The sequence below is a fragment of the Saccharomyces paradoxus genome, chromosome X (genome assembly GCF_002079055.1).
Source record: "Saccharomyces paradoxus chromosome X, complete sequence".
NCBI classification, from domain to species: Eukaryota; Fungi; Ascomycota; class Saccharomycetes; order Saccharomycetales; family Saccharomycetaceae; genus Saccharomyces; species Saccharomyces paradoxus.
The window spans coordinates 119,017-139,812 of record NC_047496.1 but is presented as its reverse complement, the minus strand read 5'-3'; the positions used below and the strand labels follow the sequence as shown (position 1 = coordinate 139,812).

The 20,796-nt window shown below is 39.5% G+C and overlaps 9 protein-coding genes and 1 non-coding gene across 10 annotated transcripts; 8 read left to right on the top strand and 2 right to left on the bottom strand.

Annotated features, from left to right (window-relative positions):
• Positions 1-194: 194 nt before the first annotated feature.
• INO1 (inositol-3-phosphate synthase INO1) lies at positions 195-1,796 on the top strand (the record flags this gene model as incomplete). Its single annotated transcript, XM_033911250.1, has 1 exon — positions 195-1,796. One exon carries the CDS (start codon positions 195-197, stop codon positions 1,794-1,796), a length of 1,602 nt encoding a protein of 533 aa, XP_033767141.1.
• A 364-nt stretch (positions 1,797-2,160) lies between these two features.
• On the top strand, positions 2,161-4,995 carry VPS35 (retromer subunit VPS35; the record flags this gene model as incomplete). Its single annotated transcript, XM_033911249.1, has 1 exon — positions 2,161-4,995. One exon carries the CDS (start codon positions 2,161-2,163, stop codon positions 4,993-4,995), a length of 2,835 nt encoding a protein of 944 aa, XP_033767140.1.
• Positions 4,996-5,450: 455 nt separating this feature from the next.
• FBP26 (fructose-2,6-bisphosphatase) lies at positions 5,451-6,809 on the top strand (the record flags this gene model as incomplete). Its single annotated transcript, XM_033911248.1, has 1 exon — positions 5,451-6,809. The coding sequence occupies one exon, from the start codon at positions 5,451-5,453 to the stop codon at positions 6,807-6,809; it is 1,359 nt and encodes a 452-aa protein (XP_033767139.1).
• Positions 6,810-7,130: 321 nt separating this feature from the next.
• SSY5 (Ssy5p) lies at positions 7,131-9,230 on the top strand (the record flags this gene model as incomplete). The annotated part of the gene is made up of 1 exon (XM_033911247.1): positions 7,131-9,230. One exon carries the CDS (start codon positions 7,131-7,133, stop codon positions 9,228-9,230), a length of 2,100 nt encoding a protein of 699 aa, XP_033767138.1.
• Positions 9,231-9,757: 527 nt separating this feature from the next.
• FAR1 (cyclin-dependent protein serine/threonine kinase inhibiting protein FAR1) lies at positions 9,758-12,250 on the top strand (the record flags this gene model as incomplete). The annotated part of the gene is made up of 1 exon (XM_033911246.1): positions 9,758-12,250. One exon carries the CDS (start codon positions 9,758-9,760, stop codon positions 12,248-12,250), a length of 2,493 nt encoding a protein of 830 aa, XP_033767137.1.
• Positions 12,251-13,105: 855 nt separating this feature from the next.
• Positions 13,106-13,798, top strand: CIS3 (Cis3p; the record flags this gene model as incomplete). Its single annotated transcript, XM_033911245.1, has 1 exon — positions 13,106-13,798. One exon carries the CDS (start codon positions 13,106-13,108, stop codon positions 13,796-13,798), a length of 693 nt encoding a protein of 230 aa, XP_033767136.1.
• Positions 13,799-14,389: 591 nt separating this feature from the next.
• Positions 14,390-15,730, bottom strand: HSP150 (heat shock protein HSP150; the record flags this gene model as incomplete). The annotated part of the gene is made up of 1 exon (XM_033911244.1): positions 14,390-15,730. One exon carries the CDS (start codon positions 15,728-15,730, stop codon positions 14,390-14,392), a length of 1,341 nt encoding a protein of 446 aa, XP_033767135.1.
• Positions 15,731-17,370: 1,640 nt separating this feature from the next.
• Positions 17,371-18,234, top strand: PIR5 (beta-1,3-glucan linked protein; the record flags this gene model as incomplete). The annotated part of the gene is made up of 1 exon (XM_033911243.1): positions 17,371-18,234. One exon carries the CDS (start codon positions 17,371-17,373, stop codon positions 18,232-18,234), a length of 864 nt encoding a protein of 287 aa, XP_033767134.1.
• A 171-nt stretch (positions 18,235-18,405) lies between these two features.
• Positions 18,406-18,948, bottom strand: FMP33 (Fmp33p; the record flags this gene model as incomplete). The annotated part of the gene is made up of 1 exon (XM_033911242.1): positions 18,406-18,948. The coding sequence occupies one exon, from the start codon at positions 18,946-18,948 to the stop codon at positions 18,406-18,408; it is 543 nt and encodes a 180-aa protein (XP_033767133.1).
• Positions 18,949-20,610: 1,662 nt separating this feature from the next.
• SPAR_Jtrna2E lies at positions 20,611-20,682 on the top strand. Its single transcript has one exon. It is a non-coding gene; the product is annotated as a tRNA-Glu (tRNA).
• The last annotated feature ends 114 nt before the right edge of the window (positions 20,683-20,796 follow it).

Genomic DNA, 20,796 nt, shown 5'->3' with positions numbered 1-20,796 from the left:
TTGAATTTATATAATTCACATGGAGTAGGGAAAGCGCACCTCTGCCTTGACGGCGGCAATGTCAGTTTGAGAGATATATAAATTAGAACTTTTGTCACCTTGTTTTTGCTGTGTTCTGATGTTGGTTCTTAGTATTAATTCTCTTTCTATTTTATTCCATTTCATTCTTTTTTTCCAATAAAAAAGAAGTAACAATGACAGAAGATAATATTGCTCCAATCGCCTCCGTTAAAGTGGTCACTGACAAGTGTACGTACACGGAAAACGAGCTGCTAACGAAGTACAGCTACGAAAACGCAGTAGTTAGTAAACCAGCTAGTGGCCGCTTTGATGTCACGCCCACTGTTCAAGACTACGTGTTCAAAGTGGACTTGAACAAGCCTGAAAAATTGGGAATTATGCTTATTGGGCTAGGTGGCAACAACGGCTCCACTTTGGTGGCTTCCGTCTTGGCAAACAAGCACAATATCGAGTTTCAAACTAAGGAGGGCCTCAAGCAACCAAATTATTTCGGCTCTATGACTCAATCCTCTACTTTGAAACTAGGTATTGACGCGGAGGGGAATGATGTTTATGCTCCTTTCAACTCTCTCTTGCCCATGGTTAACCCAAACGACTTTGTCGTTTCTGGTTGGGACATTAACAACGCAGATCTATTTGAAGCTATGCAGAGGGGCCAGGTTCTCGAATACGACCTACAAAAACGTTTGAAGGGCAAGATGTCCTTAGTGAAACCCCTGCCTTCCATTTACTACCCTGACTTCATTGCAGCTAACCAAGATAAGAGAGCCAATAACTGCTTCAATTTGGATGAGAAAGGTAATGTAACCACAAGAGGTAAGTGGGCCCATTTGCAACGGATTAGACGCGATATACAGAAGTTCAAAGAGGAAAACGCCCTTGATAAAGTAATTGTTCTTTGGACTGCAAATACTGAGAGGTACGTAGAAGTATCCGCTGGTGTTAATGACACCATGGAAAACCTCTTACAGTCCATTAAGAATGACCATGAAGAGATTGCCCCTTCCACGATCTTTGCTGCTGCATCTATCTTGGAAGGTGTTCCTTATATCAACGGTTCACCGCAGAACACTTTTGTTCCCGGCTTAGTTCAGCTGGCTGAGCATGAGGGGACGTTCATTGCGGGAGACGACTTCAAGTCGGGGCAAACAAAGTTGAAATCTGTTTTGGCCCAGTTCTTGGTGGATGCAGGTATCAAACCTGTCTCCATTGCATCCTACAACCATTTAGGTAATAATGACGGTTATAACTTATCCGCCCCAAAGCAGTTCAGGTCTAAGGAGATTTCCAAAAGCTCTGTTATAGATGACATCATCGCATCTAATGATATCTTGTACAATGATAAACTGGGCAAAAAAGTCGACCACTGCATTGTCATCAAATACATGAAACCCGTCGGGGATTCAAAAGTGGCAATGGATGAGTATTACAGTGAGTTGATGTTAGGGGGCCATAATCGGATTTCCATCCACAATGTTTGCGAAGATTCGTTACTGGCTACCCCCTTGATCATCGATCTTCTCGTGATGACTGAGTTTTGTACAAGAGTGTCCTATAAGAAGGTGGGCTCAGTTCAAGAAGATGGTGCCAAATTTAAGAGCTTTTATCCGGTTTTAACCTTCTTGAGTTACTGGTTAAAAGCGCCACTGACGAGACCAGGATTTCATCCCGTGAATGGCTTAAACAAGCAAAGAACCGCCTTGGAGAATTTTTTAAGATTGTTGATTGGATTACCGTCTCTAAACGAACTGAGATTCGAAGAGAGACTGTTATAATCTCGCTTCAACCGCTTTTCTTCTTCTTCACTTTCTAAAACAAGACATTTACCATTATTCCCGACTACCTCTATCAACACATATACTTTATTATGTTTATAAAAATTTAACTATTAATACTTTTTTTTTAGTTACTGCCTATTTGCCTCTTCCTCTTAAAGGGGCGTTTTTTAATTTTTTTTTTTTTTTCAGCTGAGGTAGATGCGAGAAAGAACAATATTTATTCAAGGGCCACCTCAGTAGGTAGAAGAAAAGAGAGAAAAAAAAAGAAAGAAGTGTATGTGCGACCACTCAACAAGGACCAGTGAAGTTTATATATAACGCCAAAAGAGGAAGAGAAGAAAGAAGAAGCAAAAAAACCATAATGGCGTATGCGGACTCACCAGAAAATGCGATCGCTGTTATTAAGCAGCGAACCGCACTAATGAACCGGTGTCTATCTCAACACAAACTAATGGAATCATTGCAGCACACTTCCATAATGCTGACAGAATTGAGAAATCCGAACTTATCACCGAAGAAATACTACGAACTTTACGTCATTATTTTCGACTCATTGACTAATCTATCCACATATCTGATAGAGAACCATCCTCAAAACCATCATTTAGCTGATCTTTATGAACTGGTTCAGTATACCGGTAACGTGGTACCCAGACTTTACTTGATGATCACAGTCGGGACAAGCTATCTCACCTTCAATGATGCTCCCAAGAAGGAGATCTTGAAGGATATGATTGAAATGTGTCGTGGCGTACAAAACCCAATAAGAGGTTTGTTTTTACGTTATTATTTATCCCAGAGAACTAAAGAATTGCTGCCTGAGGACGATCCATCGTTTAACTCTCAATTCATCATGAATAATTTCATCGAGATGAACAAGTTGTGGGTGAGATTACAACACCAGGGGCCATTGCGTGAGAGGGAAACAAGAACACGCGAAAGGAAAGAGCTACAAATCTTAGTGGGATCTCAACTAGTCCGTCTTTCGCAGATTATTGATGACAATTTCCAAATGTATAAGCAGGATGTCCTCCCCACCATCTTGGAGCAAGTCATACAATGTAGAGATTTAGTATCCCAAGAATATCTTTTGGACGTCATCTGTCAGGTATTTACAGACGAATTCCATTTGAAAACCTTGGATGCTTTATTGCAAACTACCTTGCACTTAAACCCTGATGTCTCAATAAACAAGATTGTTCTCACTTTGGTTGATCGGTTGAATGATTATGTTACGAGGCAGTTGGAGGACAACCCAGACGCCACATCCACTAATGCATATTTGGATATGGATGTATTTGGTACATTCTGGGACTACTTGACCGTATTGAATCATGAAAGACCAGATCTATCATTACAACAGTTCATTCCTCTAGTTGAAAGTGTGATTGTTCTGAGCTTGAAATGGTACCCTAATAATTTTGAAAATTTGAACAAGCTCTTTGAACTAGTTTTACAAAAAACCAAGGATTATGGTCAGAAAAATATTTCTTTAGAATCGGAACATTTATTCCTGGTTTTATTATCTTTCCAAAATAGTAAACTTCAATTAACCTCACCATCTACAGCGTCATCAAACTCATTAGTCACTTCGAAAAAGAATTTTATTTTTCAATTAATCTCCCAGTGCCAGGCATACAAAAACATCCTAGCCTTGCAGAGCATTGGTCTACAGAAAAAAGTTGTCAATGAAATTATAGACATCTTAATGGATAAAGACGTGGAGGAATTAGCCGATAATGAATCTGAATCGAAGTTGCATCTTTCAGAGCATCACACTTATTTAGTTATTGAAGACAAACTGCAAGTTCAACGCCTGCTATCGATCTGTGAGCCTTTAATAATATCAAGAAGCGGGCCGCCCGCAAACGTTGCGTCGTCAGATACAAATATAGACGAAGTGTTTTTCAATAGACATGATGAAGAAGAATCCTGGATATTAGATCCAATACAGGCAAAGTTAGCACTCTTGATTCATTGGATAATGAACACTACTTCTCGGAAACAAACAACGAAAAACAAATTCCAATTTAGCTTAGAAGCACAATTGGAGATATTACTACTTATTAAATCTTCGTTCATTAAAGGTGGCATTAATGTTAAATACACTTTTCCAGCAATAATCACAAATTTTTGGAAACTGATTAGGAAATGCCATATGATACAAGAGTACCTTTTAAAGAAAAGACCCGACAACAAGACGTTGTCATCTCATTATTCCAATCTTTTAAAGCAAATGTTTAAATTTGTTTCGCGTTGTATCAATGATATTTTCAACTCTTGCAACAACTCATGCACAGATCTAATTTTGAAATTAAATTTACAATGTGCCACTCTGGCTGACCAATTACAACTAAATGAAATTTCATATGATTTTTTCTCTCAGGCCTTCACAATATTCGAAGAATCTCTGAGTGACTCAAAGACGCAGTTACAAGCTTTAATCTATATGGCCCAATCTTTACAAAAGACAAGATCTCTTTACAAAGAAGCTTACTATGATTCATTGATTGTTAGATGCACACTGCATGGGTCCAAATTATTAAAAAAACAGGACCAATGTCGTGCTGTTTATTTATGCTCTCACCTTTGGTGGGCAACGGAAATTTCAAATATTGGTGAGGAAGAAGGTATCACAGATAACTTCCATAGGGATGGTAAACGGGTGCTAGAATGTCTACAAAGGTCTCTCCGTGTAGCAGATTCCATAATGGATAATGAACAGAGTTGTGAGCTAATGGTAGAAATATTGAATAGATGCCTCTACTATTTTATTCATGGGGATGAGACTGAAACGCACATATCTATAAAATACATCAATGGTTTGATCGAGCTAATCAAAACAAATCTAAAATCGCTAAAACTAGAAGATAACAGTGCCTCTATGATAACCAACACAATCAGCGATTTGCACATCACCGGAGAAAATAATGTGAAGTCAAACACTAATGCAGATGACGGCTCTGTTACCGTAGATAAGGATTCCAATGTTGCCATAGGTTCGGACGGAACATATATTCAACTAAATACACTGAACGGATCTTCTACACTAATACACGGAGTAGTAGCAACTGCTTCGGGTAGTAAGTTACTACACCAGCTGAAGTATGTTCCAATTTATCATTTTCAGCGCACTTGTGAGTACATTGAAAGCCAAAGAGAAGTTGACGATCGTTTCAAAGTCATATATGTATAGTTAAATTACGTACTTGCTTTTCATACATGCCTAGGATAAAAGAAAAGTGCACAAATGAAGTCAATAAAGACTTGCCTTGGGGGGAGTTTTCGGATCAAGTGGAAGAGAACTTGTATATGATTTGAGTTTTTTTTTCAACCAAGGATTGGTTGATGTACAAACGCTTTATTGGGTAATTTCGGTTTTTACTCTATTTTTCTGTGCAAAATATGGGTCGCGCTAATATGCGCACACAAGTCTATTCCTATCCCTAACTTACACTTACATACAAAGTGCCATTAACAGATCTTTAGCCGTCATACATATATATAACCAAAAGCTTCATTTCGGTCAGCGGGTACGAAGTTAAAATAATAGTGTTGCTTGCAGTTCGCTCTTAAATTCTCTAAGCAAGTTTTGTTAAGAAATAAGGGAAAGGGGGCCCAGAAAACTGAACCATACCAATAACAAGAAACATGGGGTATAGTACTATTTCCAATGATAATGATATCAAAGTATGTGTGATAATGGTTGGTCTACCCGCCAGAGGTAAGTCTTTTATTTCCCAAAAAATTATTAGATATCTATCGTGGTTATCCATAAAAGCCAAGTGCTTTAACGTGGGAAATTACAGAAGAGACGTGAGCGGGAATGTTCCAATGAATGCTGAGTTTTTCAACTTCGAAAATAAAGATAGTTTTAAACTCAGAGAATTGGCTGCCCAGAATGCCATGAAAGACATTGTGAATTTCTTCACTAAAGAAGACGGATCTGTGGCGGTGTTCGATGCTACTAATAGTACACGTAAAAGAAGGAAATGGCTCAAAGACATATGCGCACAGAATAATATTCAACCTATGTGTTTAGAGAGCTGGAGTAACGATCACGAATTGATTATAAATAACGCTAAAGATATTGGTAGTACATCGCCCGATTATGAAGACTTTGAACCCGACGTGGCAGAAGCTGATTTTTTGAAGAGAATTAGACAATATGAAAGATTTTATGAACCTTTGGACCCTCAAAAAGATAAAGATATGACGTTCGTTAAGTTAGTCAATATTATTGAAGAAGTAGTAATCAACAAGATTAGAACTTATTTGGAAAGTAGGATTGTATTTTATGTTATGAATATTCGTCCTAAACCAAAATATATCTGGCTCTCCCGTCACGGTGAATCGATATATAACGTAGAGAAAAAAATTGGCGGGGACTCATCACTGTCTGAAAGAGGCTTCCAGTATGCTAAAAAATTAAAGCATTTAGTGAAGGAGAGTGCAGGAGAAGTGAATTTGACCGTGTGGACTTCCACCCTAAAAAGAACACAGCAAACGGCAAGTTATCTTCCCTATAAGAAACTGCAATGGAAAGCACTAGATGAATTAGACGCTGGCGTTTGTGATGGAATGACATATGAGGAAATTGAAAAAGAATATCCTGAAGATTTTAGGGCACGTGATAATGACAAATACGAGTACAGATATCGCGGCGGAGAATCCTACAGAGATGTAGTGATTCGTTTAGAGCCCGTTATTATGGAATTGGAACGCCAAGAAAATGTTCTCATTATAACACATCAAGCCGTACTTCGGTGTATATATGCATATTTTATGAATGTTCCACAAGAGGAATCTCCTTGGATGTCTATCCCCCTACACACGTTGATCAAACTAGAGCCTAGGGCCTATGGTACAAAGGTTACCAAAATCAAGGCAAATATTCCAGCAGTGAGTACATATAAAGAGAAGGGTACAAGCCAAGTAGGTGAGCTTTCTCAAAGCTCAACTAAACTTCATCAACTGCTCAACGACTCTCCTTTGGAAGACAAATTTTGAGTTTTTTTTTACTTTCATGTATCTTAGGTCCAAGTTTATCTGCGACTAATGAGTGTAGTCTGTAACACACGAAGAGATTATGAAACGTAGCATTGATGATTTTTTATTTACGTCTGTAGCATTGTATGTAATTATTACCCAACTAATTGTTTTTTGAAGAACGCCGCGGCAGAAGTACTTTCAAATAAAAAAAAAAAAGATTCGAACATGTAATTATACAGTACAGAAAACGTAAAATAAACCATAAAAATCCAATAAACACTTCAGATATTTCGCTTTCTCTTTGCATTTACACAGTACTAGTGTATAACACGATATACTATGGTCAGATTTTTTGGTTTAAATAAGAAAAAGAACGAAGAAAAGGAAAATACCGATTTGCCTGCAGACAATGAACAAAACGCAGAAGAAATTTCGTCTGGTAACGTACCTGGGAATGAAGAAAAAATAGATCCTACCAGTCATGATACCCACCCTGCAAGTACGAACAATGATGATGCGTCTACGACGTTTGATTCCTCCATACAATCGTCGTCCATATTTTCTAGAGGAAGAATGACTTATGGAACGGGAGCCTCTTCTAGCATGGCCACATCAGAAATGCGTAGTCATAGCAGCGGGCATAGTGGATCTAAGAATAGTAAAAACTTACAGGGTTTTATAGATGTCGGGAAACCACTAAGAGCGGTGAGCTTCTTGAATCCTGTCAAAGAAGAAGAATCTCAAGATGCGCAGAGTACTTCAGATGTTAGCTCTTCAACGTCCTCAACATTAGCAACTTCAGGAAATGCAAGGGAAAACAGTTTCAGTTCCAGGAGAACCATCACTTTGGAGTACGTTCACAAAAGTCTGTCTGAGCTAGAGGAAAATCTAGTTGATATAATGGACGATATTCATCAGGATGTTATCAGTATTTCAAAAGCAGTCATTGAGGCCATCGAATATTTTAAAGAATTCTTACCGATAATACGAGAGAGAATACCATACAGAATAAATTTAGAAAAATCGTCTGCATTACGGAAAATTAATAAAATTGTATTACATTTTTTGGATAATTTATTGGTTTCTGACGCATTTTCCAATTCCAGGTCGATACTATTGCGAAGATTCTACTTTTTTTTGAAGAAGCTAAATCTTATTGCAGACGATGATTTGATATCGGAATCAGGTGTTTTACCATGTTTGTCCGTTTTTTGTATTGACGGCCATTGCAATTTACCAAGTATGGATAAATTGGGTATGATTCTAGACGAATTGACCAAAATGGATTCTTCGATAATATCTGACCAAGAAGGTGCTTTTATAGCACCTATACTAAGAGGTGTGACTCCGAAGAGTTCGATTCTTACAATAATGTTTGGCTTACCTAACCTGCAACATGAACACTACGAAATGATAAAGGTTCTCTATTCGTTGTTCCCAGATGTACACATGTATTGTGTGAAAGATTGCATTAAAAAGGCTGCGTCGGCAATAGGTAGCATTCCGTCTCATACAGAACCAAATATCGACCCCATAGCACCAACTAAATTTCAGTTTTCGCCCCCATATACAGTTTCGGAAAATCCACTAGAATTGCCTATTTCCATGTCTTTGTCCACTGAGACAAGCACTAAAATCACAGGTACTTTAGGAGGTTATCTATTCCCGCAGACTGGTAATGATAAAAAATTTTCTCAATTTGCAAGCTGCTCATTCGCCATTACGTGCGCTCACGTTGTATTATCTGAGAAGCAAGATTATCCGAACGTCATGGTCCCTTCTAATGTTTTACAGACTTCATATAAGAAGGTTTTAGCGAAAGAATCAGATAGGTATCCTGATGGTTCAATGGAGAAAACAGCTTTTTTGGAGGAGGTGCAAAGAATAGATCAAAACTTGAAGTGGCAGAAATCAAATAAATTTGGCCAGGTAGTTTGGGGCGAGAGAGCAATTGTAGATCACAGGCTATCAGATTTTGCTATCATCAAAGTTAATTCGTCATTCAAATGTCAAAATACCCTAGGTAATGGCTTGAAATCATTGCCTGATCCAACCTTAAGATTTCAAAACTTACATGTGAAACGGAAAATTTTCAAAATGAAGCCTGGCATGAAAGTATTTAAAATAGGCGCTTCTACGGGATATACTTCAGGCCAGTTGAATTCTACGAAATTGGTTTATTGGGCGGACGGGAAGCTACAAAGTAGCGAATTCGTCGTTGCATCGCCGACACCTTTATTTGCAAGCGCGGGGGATTCAGGTGCATGGATCTTAACCAAGTTAGAAGATCGTCTAGGTTTGGGACTGGTAGGTATGTTGCATTCATACGATGGTGAACAGAGACAGTTTGGTTTGTTCACACCTATAGGTGATATCCTAGAGAGATTGAATGCCGTAACTAAAATTCAATGGGATATTGATCCACAATTAGATGGATAATTCGCCCTCTTGAAGTCATTTATCCACCACAAGGTGAAAAAAAATACATTGCAGTTGTATCACTGTAGGAGCGACTATAAAACTTATCTCAATTTCTTCCTTTATTTTTCCCAGTAAGGAAATAATTATGTACCTCATTTTCCTCTTTGGTTTTGCTAGGCGGACAAGAGAGACTTGGTCGTTTCAGAATGCAACTTTTTTTTGTTTGCATATCTCTTTTTTTTTCTGCGATGCAATTTTCAACATGCAGCCATTTCACCGAAAAATACCCAAAAAGGAAATAGGCAATAAAATGACACCGAAAAGGTTTCAAATGCGAAGGTATCTTGGTTCACGGTATATAATATATTCAAATTATCAAAAGAAAATGGAACTGTCTTCTTTGTTCACTATGTCTTGAGAGCGTATATTATATTATCTATTCAAGAATTTTCAATTTTACTTCTATATATCTTGACCATTCTTTCTTTAGCAAATTCTCTAAATCGATTGGAAGACTTAGTGAGCGTTAACAAGGCAGTATATTGATGAAGACACCAACAAGAATTTCATTTGAAAAAAAACTACACACTCCACCAAGTGGAGATCGTGACATTGAAAGATCACCACCCAGGAAATTTTTAAGAAGTTTATCTGGTAAAGTTTTTAGAAAGACACCAGACTTTAAGAAGCAACAGATGCCCACATTTGGATATGTAGAAGACAGTCAATTCACTCCTAACCTTGGTTTGATGATGTCCAAAAGAGGAAATATACCTAAACCCTTGAATCTTACAAAACCTATATCTCCCCCACCAAGTTTGAAGAAAACAGCAGGATCAGTAGCATCTGGCCTTTCAAAAACAGGACAACTTAGCGCTTTACAATCACCAGTAAATATCACAAGCAGCAACAAATACAATATCAAAGCTACAAACCTAACAACTAGTTTACTCCGAGAGTCAATTTCTGATTCTACAACAATGTGCGATACTTTATCAGACATCAATTTAACTGTTATGGATGAAGATTATTGCACCGATGGAGATTCATACTATGAGGAAGATTCACCAACTTTCATGATTAACTTGGAAAGAAACATAAAAAAATGTAATTCACAATTTGGTCCAAAAAGGTACATAGGTGAGAAATGCTTAATTTGTGAGGAAAGTATCAGCTCCACATTTACTGGCGAAAAAGTTGTGGAGTCTACGTGTTCACATACCAGTCATTATAACTGCTATTTGATGCTATTTGAAACTCTGTATTTTCAAGGCAAGTTTCCGGAATGTAAGATATGTGGTGAGGTGAGCAAGCCGAAGGATAAAGACATTGTTCCTGAAATGGTATCCAAACTCCTAACGGGCGCAGGCGCTCGTGGTGATGGTCCGTCAGCCAATATGCAACAACAATGGATTGACTTGAAATCGGCCAGAAGCTTCACCGGCGGATTTCCTCAGTTTACGCCACAGGAGCAGCTGATTCGTACAGCCGATATTTCATGTGATGGGTTCAGAACACCACAGTTATCGAACAGCGATCAATTTGAGGCCGCTAGCTACCTTGATAGCCCATTTTTGAGTCCACCATTTATTAATCGAATGGTAACTACAGACCCTTTTAATTTGAGCGATGATGAAAAATTTGACAATGATGATGAAATAAACGAAAGCCCTGCTGAAGTGTGGTTTAGTGAAACGGAAGGTGGGAAAGTGATGGTCAGCGTAAAGTTCCCAGAAATGCAGGGCAGTGATGATCTAGAAGTGCTGAAAGATGCGAATCATGTAAACCGCCAAGAGCTAGAGGACAGGGAAAAGGAAAGGAAGAAGATAATCGACCAATATATAGAAACAAATGTGGATAAGGGTAGGGAATTCGGTAGCTTAATTTTGTTCGACAAAATAATGTATTCTGATGATGGCGAACAATGGGTAGACAATAACCTTGTAATACTATTTTCCAAATTTTTAGTTTTGTTTGATTATGAAGAGATGAACATTCTGGGTAAGATTCCAAGAGACCAGTTTTACCAGGTAATCAAATTCAATGAAGACGTGCTACTTTGCAGTTTGAAAAGCACTAATATACCTGAAATATACCTAAGATTCAGCGGAAACTGCGAGAAGTGGTTGCTCCCCAAATGGAAGTATTGCCTAGAAAATGCTTCATTGGAGGCACTGCCACTGTGTGAAATTGTTTCTACGGTGAAGGAACTCTCTAATGTGGATATATTGGGCGCTTTAGGGACACCGCCCAATATTGCAGCAGCGCAATCCAATAATCCCCGTCTACCATGGAAGAGATTACAAAATGAGACGCCACTGAAGCTTATTCTATGTTTGAATTTGTCGCATTCCGGCGGGGAATCGTATCGCAAGGAAGTTTTAAAGAACGTTCATCAAATATTGGACGAACTAAATACAAACGATTTGGTGGGCATAGTTGTTGTTGGAAGAGATGGATCCGGTCTGGTAGGCCCATTTGGCACCTTTATCGGAATGATAAATAAAAATTGGGACGGATGGACAACCTTCTTGGATAATTTAGAAGTCGTTCATCCTGACGTCTTTCACGATGAAAAGCAACGGTATAAGGTCACTCTACAAACTTGTGTAAGATTAGCGTCAACAAGCGCATACGTAGATGCATATGACCACCTTGGAACTGAGTATGCCAAGCAAATCTTAGTCCTAAATGGTAGTGACGTTGTTGATATAGAACACGATCAGGAATTGAAAAACGTCTTTGACCAGTTATCTGACTGTTGGAGATACGAAATTTCGCAACGTCGCATGACTCCCACGAATACTAGCATCAAGCAATTCTTAGAGGAATTGCATACTAAGCGCTATTTGAACGTGACTCTTCGTCTGCCACAAGCTACATCCGAGCAAGTATATTTGGGGGACATGCCCGCGGGTGAACAAAAAACACGTCTAATTCAAGATGAACACCCGCATTCCAGCTTGATAGAAATAGAATACTTTGATCTCATAAAGCAGCAAAGGATTCACCAGACCCTAGAAGTCCCAAGCCTCTAGCATTTCGAGGCTGTTGTTTTCCTTTTTTTTCGTTTCCCTACGTCTACCTTACGCAATGACTGAAAATATAAAATACGTCGTAAATAGCAGTTAATGTATAAATAGAAATTGAACAAACCTTAATTTTGCCTAAGAGGGAACCTATTGGCGATAATTAAACCTCGTTGTATATGCACATATATATTTTTCGTTTGGCGTTGTTTATCTATTTCCCGAAACGGGCAATACTCCCCTAACGGATCCCAAAATAAAAAATATGACACCGGGTAACATTATTAGTAACTATTGGCGTGTTTATATACCATTAGGCCCCAATTGTAGCATCTCAAGAGGCTACCAAGATGACATAGCAAAAGAGTCGCCATGTTGCCAATTTGCATTGGTAGCATCCTAGTCACGTGCTCTTCCATGCTTGCGTCGTTTGTACTTGCAAATCCGCGGCTCGTAAAAGAGGGCAACCCGGTCTTTTCCGCGGTGCCTGGCCGGGCTGCTTTTGCATTCCGTACAATTTCCACGGGCCAGATCCAGCCTAGTCTTTCCACCTTTTCTTTTTCCCCTTTTGCTACGGCCGAGACACGGTCGCCCAAAAGAAACGGGTTGGCGTGTACTGCGCCAAAAAAATTCGCGCCGAGTTAAGCTAAACGTCCACAAACAAAAACAAAATAAGAAACAAGTTGGACAGTGGGTGAAAAATTCTCGAAGGTTTCATCTCCCAACAGTCAATATATAAGTATTCAGGAAAGAGAGCCAACTTCTCTTGAGGCGAATTATCTTAAACTTCTTCTTTTGGCAGTGGTAATTGTAGATCAAAATAAGACACATAAAACTATTTCACTCGCTAAACTTACATCTATAATGCAATTCAAAAACGTCGCCCTAGCTGCCTCCGTTGCTGCTCTATCCGCCACCGCTTCTGCCGAAGGTTACACTCCAGGTGAACCATGGTCCACCTTAACCCCAACCGGCTCCATCTCTTGCGGTTCTCCCGAATACACTGCTACCTTCGGTATCGCCGTTCAAGCAATCACCTCCAAAGCTAAGAGAGACATTATTTCTCAAATTGGTGACGGTCAAGTCCAAGCCACTCAAGTCTCTTCTGCTGCTGCTCAAGCCACCGATGGTCAAGTTCAAGCTAGTACTACCGCTACTCCAAGCAGCTCCGAAAAGGCTTCTTCCTCTGCATCTAAAACTGTCTCCACTGCCAACCCCTCCTCTGCTTCTTGCACTTCTCCATCTTTGAAAGACAGCTCATGTAAGAACTCTGGTACTTTAGAATTGACCTTGAAAGACGGTGTTTTAACTGATGCCAAGGGTAGAATTGGTTCTATTGTCGCTAACAGACAATTCCAGTTTGACGGTCCACCACCACAAGCTGGTGCCATCTACGCTGCTGGTTGGACCATCACTGAAGATGGTTACTTAGCCTTGGGTGACAGCGATGTTTTCTACCAATGTCTATCTGGTAACTTCTACAACTTATACGATCAAAACGTCGCCGAACAATGTAGCGCCATTCATTTGGAAGCTGTTTCTTTGGTTGACTGTTAAATAGCTACATTAAAGTACCAATCTTCTGCCTTTCTAAAAGGGAAAAGAAACGGAGATAAGAAATAGAAAAAGATTATGATTTGTAAAAAGATTTGGGATGAATGATTTGTATATTACATTTTTAAGGTTCTCTAAAAGAAGGTTTCTTTTATTTAGATAAAGTTTTTTAAATAAACTTAGCCATATGCAGACTTTAATATACACCTAAGGGAATAGTTTACTTTTGTTGCGTATCCAGGTGATTACATGGCCACTGTGATCACCTGTTGCTTTCCAAGTCTCTTTTTTTAACATTTTATAAGATTATTAAATAATGATATACAGAAAATTAGTTATAAAAAAAAAATTTTATGAAAGAGTATATAAGGGACAATAAAGAAATTAGCATTGCCAAACGAACCAATAGTGAGGAAACATCAAGTATGGCTGACCAATTTTTCGGTAGAATCAATCGGTTAACCGCAGAAAAGGTAAATGCAAAGGAATGGATGCGACTAGAGTAATAGTAGAAAAGGACACTTTTTTCTTCCTTTCTAATCAATGCAAATAAGAAAAAAAGTCATCAGGATAAAATAACGAACAGTTTTCTGTTTAACAGTCTATCAAGTCGATAGCTTCCAAGTGGACTGGGGTACATTGACTACCAATGTGTTCATCGTACAAGTTGTAGAAGGTACCGGACAAACATTGGTAGAAGACATCGTTGTCACCGATAGCCAAGTTACCTTCTGGGGTGATGGACCAACCGGCAGCGTAGATGGCACCAGCTTGTGGTGGTGGACCGTCAAACTGGAATTGTCTGTTAGCGACAATAGAACCAATTCTACCCTTACCGTCAGTCAAGATACCGTCTTTCAAGTTCATTTCTAGAGTACCAGAAGTCTTACATGAGACAGCGTCGACTGGATCAGTGGAGGTAGAGGTAGCAGTGGCGGAGGTAGCAGTGGTAGCTTGGACTTGACCATCGCTTACTTGGCTGGCTGCTTGAGTAGTTTTGGTGGTGGCTTGAACTTGACCGTCAGTTATTTGGGAAACAGCGGCCGCAGTAGTCTTGGTGGTAGCTTGGATTTGACCGTCACCGATTTGGGAAACAGCGGCGGCAGTAGTCTTGGTGGTAGCTTGGATTTGACCGTCACCGATTTGGGAAACAGCGGCGGCAGTAGTCTTGGTGGTAGCTTGGATTTGACCGTCACCGATTTGGGAAACAGCGGCGGCAGTAGTCTTGGTGGTAGCTTGGATTTGACCGTCACCGATTTGGGAAACAGCGGCGGCAGTGGTCTTGGTGGTAGCTTGGATTTGACCATCGCCAATTTGAGAGACGGCAGCAGCAGTGCTCTTTGGGGCTAAAGTGGTGGTGGTAGCTTGAATTTGACCATCACCGATTTGAGAAACGGCAGCAGCAGTGGACTTGGCTGAGGTAGTCTTGGTGGTAGCTTGGATTTGACCATCACCAATTTGAGAGACGGCAGCAGCAGTAGTCTTGGTTGTGGCTTGGATTTGACCATCACCGATTTGGGAAACGGCGGCGGCAGTTGTCTTGGTTGTGGCTTGGATTTGACCATCACCGATTTGGGAAACGGCGGCGGCAGTTGTCTTGGTTGTGGCTTGGATTTGACCATCACCGATTTGGGAAACGGCGGCGGCAGTGGTCTTGGTAGAGACAGAGGCAGTAGTGGTAGCAGCTTGGACTTGACCATCACCAATTTGGGAAGCGGCTCTCTTAGCCTTAGACGAAGCTGTGGTGGCTGCGGAAGATGCGTTGGATGTGGTGGAGAATGGTTGAACGGCAATACCGAAAGTGGAGGCGTAGTCGGTAATACCACCGCTGTAAGTTGCTGTTGGGGTCAAAGTGGACCATGGCTCAGATGGAGCATAAGCGGCCAATGTAGTAGCGGCCAAAGCAGAGGCAACCAAAGTCTTTTTGTATTGCATTATTATTATTATTATTGTATTGGGATTAGAAAAAGAATATGAGTTTCTTGTTGATGCTTTCTTAGGCTTTGACTTAAGAGAAAGGATAAAATCGAAATTAATCGTTGTTTGACTTCGACTGTTCCTTTTATATCTCGAGGATTCACATCATTCAATTTAATAATTTTTTCACCAACCATTCCTTTTTTTAGGATCTTTCTTATTTTGACCAAAATCTAAATTTAGCTTAGAATGTGGTGTTCCGCTTGACAAAAAGCTGATTTATACTATTAGTTTTCCTGATCTGGTAAAGAAATGGAAAAATTAGGCTGAGTTGGCGACCTGTCACTACAGACGGAAAGTCATAAATGAGCCTTTTTTGTCTGTAGCAATTTCCCAAATAGGAAGTAGTAAGATCATTTAATATGAATAACTCCTAAGAATTACCATTTGTGGCCCCTTCCAATAGAGGTGGGAAATGTGTATCTGCATTATGAGGGTCTCCTAATTGGGTGGAAGGGGGATGAATGAACGTGGCAAAGCAGTGAGATTGACTCGTTTTGCGGGCCGGCAATATGTTGGACCTGGCGGACCTCGGACCTGCTCGCATTAATTGCAGCACCAAGCCTATCTTTCAGCGCATCCTTGTTCAAATTCTAAATTTATCTCCATATGGATTAGCGGCCAGGATAATGGAAAAGAATGATAATACCTTTTTTGCAGAATAGATCAACGGTCCTTTGCATTTGTTACTTCTTGGTATTTTTTGCTTGTTTTTACAATTTTTACTGCTTTACGATAGACGGATGGCTGGTATAGTGTAATAGTTTCTACTTTTTGCTACTTTGTACAATTCTATACTGCCTAGATCATATTTTGTCCGTAACGGTGAATGCACTCAAGATGTTTTACTCTTTTCGATTGCATTTGCTCTTTGTAGTAATTTTTGGGCTGATTTCGGTCAATTGGTATTTTAATCTTTGCTGTTCCTTACATCTTTTACTAATTCGAAATTAACTCAGCTCAAATTTGTAGTTTTACTAAAGGGCGTTTTTCCTAAAAGACGAAAAACACGAATATAGTGAAAATATTATCCGACTTTTTTGCCAAAAAGGGACAAAAGCACAGATTCAACCTAAAATTGAAATTGAAATTGTGAAGGAACGTCGTACTGGTTAGCAAGGAATTATTTGTTACTACATTAAGGCCTCCCTTTCTCAGGCTTATATCTTATTTGCTGTTCCTGCAGGCATCTTGCTAGGCTTGACATTACCTTATTTATATTCCGGGCCCCAGTCCCTTAAATTGACCAATGTTACTTGAATTTTATAGAACTTTTGGAGAACACAGAACTTTCAGCGTTTCTCTGATATAGCTCGGATGGGAGCAAGGAGTATATAGGAGAGGTGAAATATGTAAAAAGGATGGAGAAAATAAGTTACGCGAAGAGAGCCACAAAATATTATCGAGTTTTTGTGCAAGAAAACTCGACAGCAGTTTTTGACTACACACAAAGTTATTCTTTTGCGAAGGGGTAGGAAACAAAAATAGTTAAAAGAAGATAATAGCTTGTATACATATTTCTATTCTTGATTTGGTGTTTCTGCCAAGAATAATTCTTAAATCTAGACAACTTACTAATCAAGTGAAAACCCTCCATTATGCAGTACAAGAAGGCATTTCTAACATCCCTATTAAGTAGTATTGTGCTAACCGCGTATGCCCCACCTGAACCGTGGGCAACTTTAACTCCAAGCTCTAAAATGGATGGTGGCACAACAGAGTACCGAACTTCATTTGGTCTCGCTGTTATACCTTTCACTGTCACTGAAGGTAAGGTCAAAAGAAACGTCATTTCACAGATTAACGACGGTCAAGTGCAAGTGACGACACAAAAATTACCTAATCCAGTTTCGCAAATAGGAGACGGTCAGGTACAAGTTACCACGCAGAAGGTGCCTCCGGTAGTGTCGCATATAGTGTCACAAATAGGTGATGGTCAATTACAAATAACTACGGCTAAAAACGTTGTAACAAAGTCCACAGTTGCTATTTCAAGTAAAACTGCAACTGTGACAGCAACTTCGACCGCAACTGCTATATCTCAGATTCATGATGGTCAAGTGCAAGTTACTATCTCGTCGATCAGTAATAAGCCTGAGCCTTCAAAGGGTAAGCTAGAGCCAACAAAGAAGTCAAACAATGAAAATGTGATCAAGGTGCAAGCCTGTAAAAATCCTGGCACCTTGGCAATAACCTTACAAGGAGGTGTTCTAACCGACTCTCTGGGTAGAATTGGATCGATCGTAGCGAATAGGCAGTTCCAGTTTGATGGTCCGCCTCCACAGGCAGGCGCTATTTATGCCGGCGGCTGGTCAATAACGAGGCACGGTACTTTAGCTATTGGTGACAATGACGTGTTTTACCAATGTTTGTCCGGTACCTTCTATAATCTTTACGATCAGTCTATCGGGGGTCAGTGTAATCCTGTTCATTTACAAACAGTTGGTCTCGTTGACTGTTGAAGCAGCAACATATAATCTTGCAGGTCTTGATTGTATTCCGAAAATATAACTAAATAACAGTAGAAAAGTAAATCTGTCTTATTATGTATGGGGCGTGTTATGACTTTACGTATTCATATAGAAGTTTTTCAGCTACTTCTTTGTTATGTTTCGGAGATGTTGCCTTTTGTATCATTCGAAGCGCACTCCAGCTTTTTCCAGTTGCTTCATTCTAAGCCTAAGGGCCATATAAATTAACGGTGGAAATCCTACAACACTGAGGGCACTTCCCTTGTAAAGTATAGATTTTTTACCCAAAGAAGAATTGCCTATAAGACTCGATAGTTGAATCAGAAACCCCCACACAACCGAAAATTGGGAGACGTCACTGTACGTCAAAGAATGAAGCACTTTATGAAGGTCACTCTTTTGTAGGTCCAGCTCTTTCTCCTGATAGGTATCAAGTACCGGCTTGAATATCCTATTAGGAGCATCGTGGACTATATTTACAACGTCGTCTTTTGCGATCGCACGAGGATCTTGCTGCTTTTTGGACTTATTCAAGCTATTTGATTCTAGATATAGGCATGCCAGACCTGTCCCGTAGAGTGTGGTCACTAAAATATTTGTGTACAAATTACCCTTCGACAATAAAAGCTTTGGGCCGGGATTGGGCTGTGTGGCTGAGAACTTGGTGAATTTTGGCTTTTGACGTAATAATCTTGTATATAGCATTCGAAATGAAAGGACTTTATAATATGCCTGATTTATTTGGTTTGCATCAACTTTCGGCCTGCACGGCAACCTGTACCAATTTTATAATAGATTTAGAACAGACATTTAGGGGAGTATTAAAAAAAAAATCTCGGAGTTTCCATTGGCACTTAAGGAAGGAGTAAAAGAATACAAAATACAACACCACACGCCTAAATGATGGAATTGCAGGCACTGGAAGGTAACAAATACAATTTCGTTGACCGGCAGTCTTACTTAGACCGCTCTATTGTACATCGGGCAATTTATGTTGCTGAGATACATGTTAATCATCTGCCCAGGAGAATAAGTTGTTTACTTTAAAAAAAATTCTGAATCAATGAGGCGCCAGTGATACATGCCAGAATAAGACTTTAGACGTAGTCATTTTGGAACGATGATTCCGGGTGAACGAGACTAATACATATATTTGTACAGGAAAATATGAGGGTTGTGCGAGGAATTTTCGCAAGATTTTGTGATGAGTCCCTTGGATTAGTGAATCGGATTCCTGCACTGTATGTAATTGTCTAAGCATTGTGCCAGCCTTTGGTTTCAATTCTAGGTTTCCGAATATCTAACTATAGAACAAGCTGCAAGTAGTCTGTAAACTATGCTTTTGATGGTAGCAGCTATTACCTCCTTTTGGCGAAGAAGGTATAGCATGTGCTCTTAGAATCTACTCCTATTTAACAGCAGGAACACGATTGCTCCACATAAGTGGAAGCCTATCTGGTATGGTCAATGGTGGGAAGGGACAAAGGCAGATTTACCAGTGCAAGAAGCTTGTGGTGACGATTGGTAGTCACCTTGGTATCTAGTTTCGGACTGCTTTAAGTTCTTAAGGACCATTAAAGTGGAAGTACTGCATTCGATTCAGTCTATACTTACAAATGATGAATCATGGCCGATTGCTGGTAGAATTTTGAAGAAGCTAGCATAGCAAAGTTGCATGTAGTTCTTGGAGTCAGTGATGTCGCGTAAATGCTCTCTATTCAGATTCATCAGGCAATGTTCATCAATTTGGTTGTAGCACTGGTGATAAAAAGGTGGACTGAAATGCCAAATCGATTCGCGAATACAACGCTGTGGGGTTGAGCTCTTAACCTTGTGAGGATGTTTTGAATCCGACGAAGTGTCTAAGTGTACTAACATTAAACCGGAAAAAATAATCAAAACAAAAACAAGAATAAAAGAGTCAAATTGTAACTGGAGATCTAGGAAGCTTCATTATTATCGTTTTCACTTGTCTTTAGGTAACTGGTGCCACACTAGACTTTAAGCTATTGCGGTGTGTCACCAGAAAGCATTTTGACGACTGTAGGAGTAATATTGATAACTCGTGAGGAACTTTACCGTCTGTTTGTGGTCTTAGTGACAATTGTTGGAATTTTCATGTTTTATATAATAATATCATATGTAATAAATTACAATATAAGTCCACCTCTAGGATAGAGATTCACAAGAGGAGAAGACAATCCTACATCGTATTAATATTAAGAAAGATCCTTCTTTTATGCGTGATGTCTGAGATCCCATTCCATATCAAATTCTGCACTTCGGTATTTATCGTATTGATGACGAGGGAACCTCCTTAGTAAGCTGCTAGGATTATATTCTTCAAAGATTTTTATTGATTTATTATCCGATATAGTGTAACGGCTATCACATCACGCTTTCACCGTGGAGACCGGGGTTCGACTCCCCGTATCGGAGTTATTTTTATCAATTAAGTCCATTAACTAGTCATGTTTCTTTGGAGTACATCGTGGTATTTCACCCTTATTCTTTTGAAAATCAACTTTCCAGGCGGAAATTATCTGTTTCCCC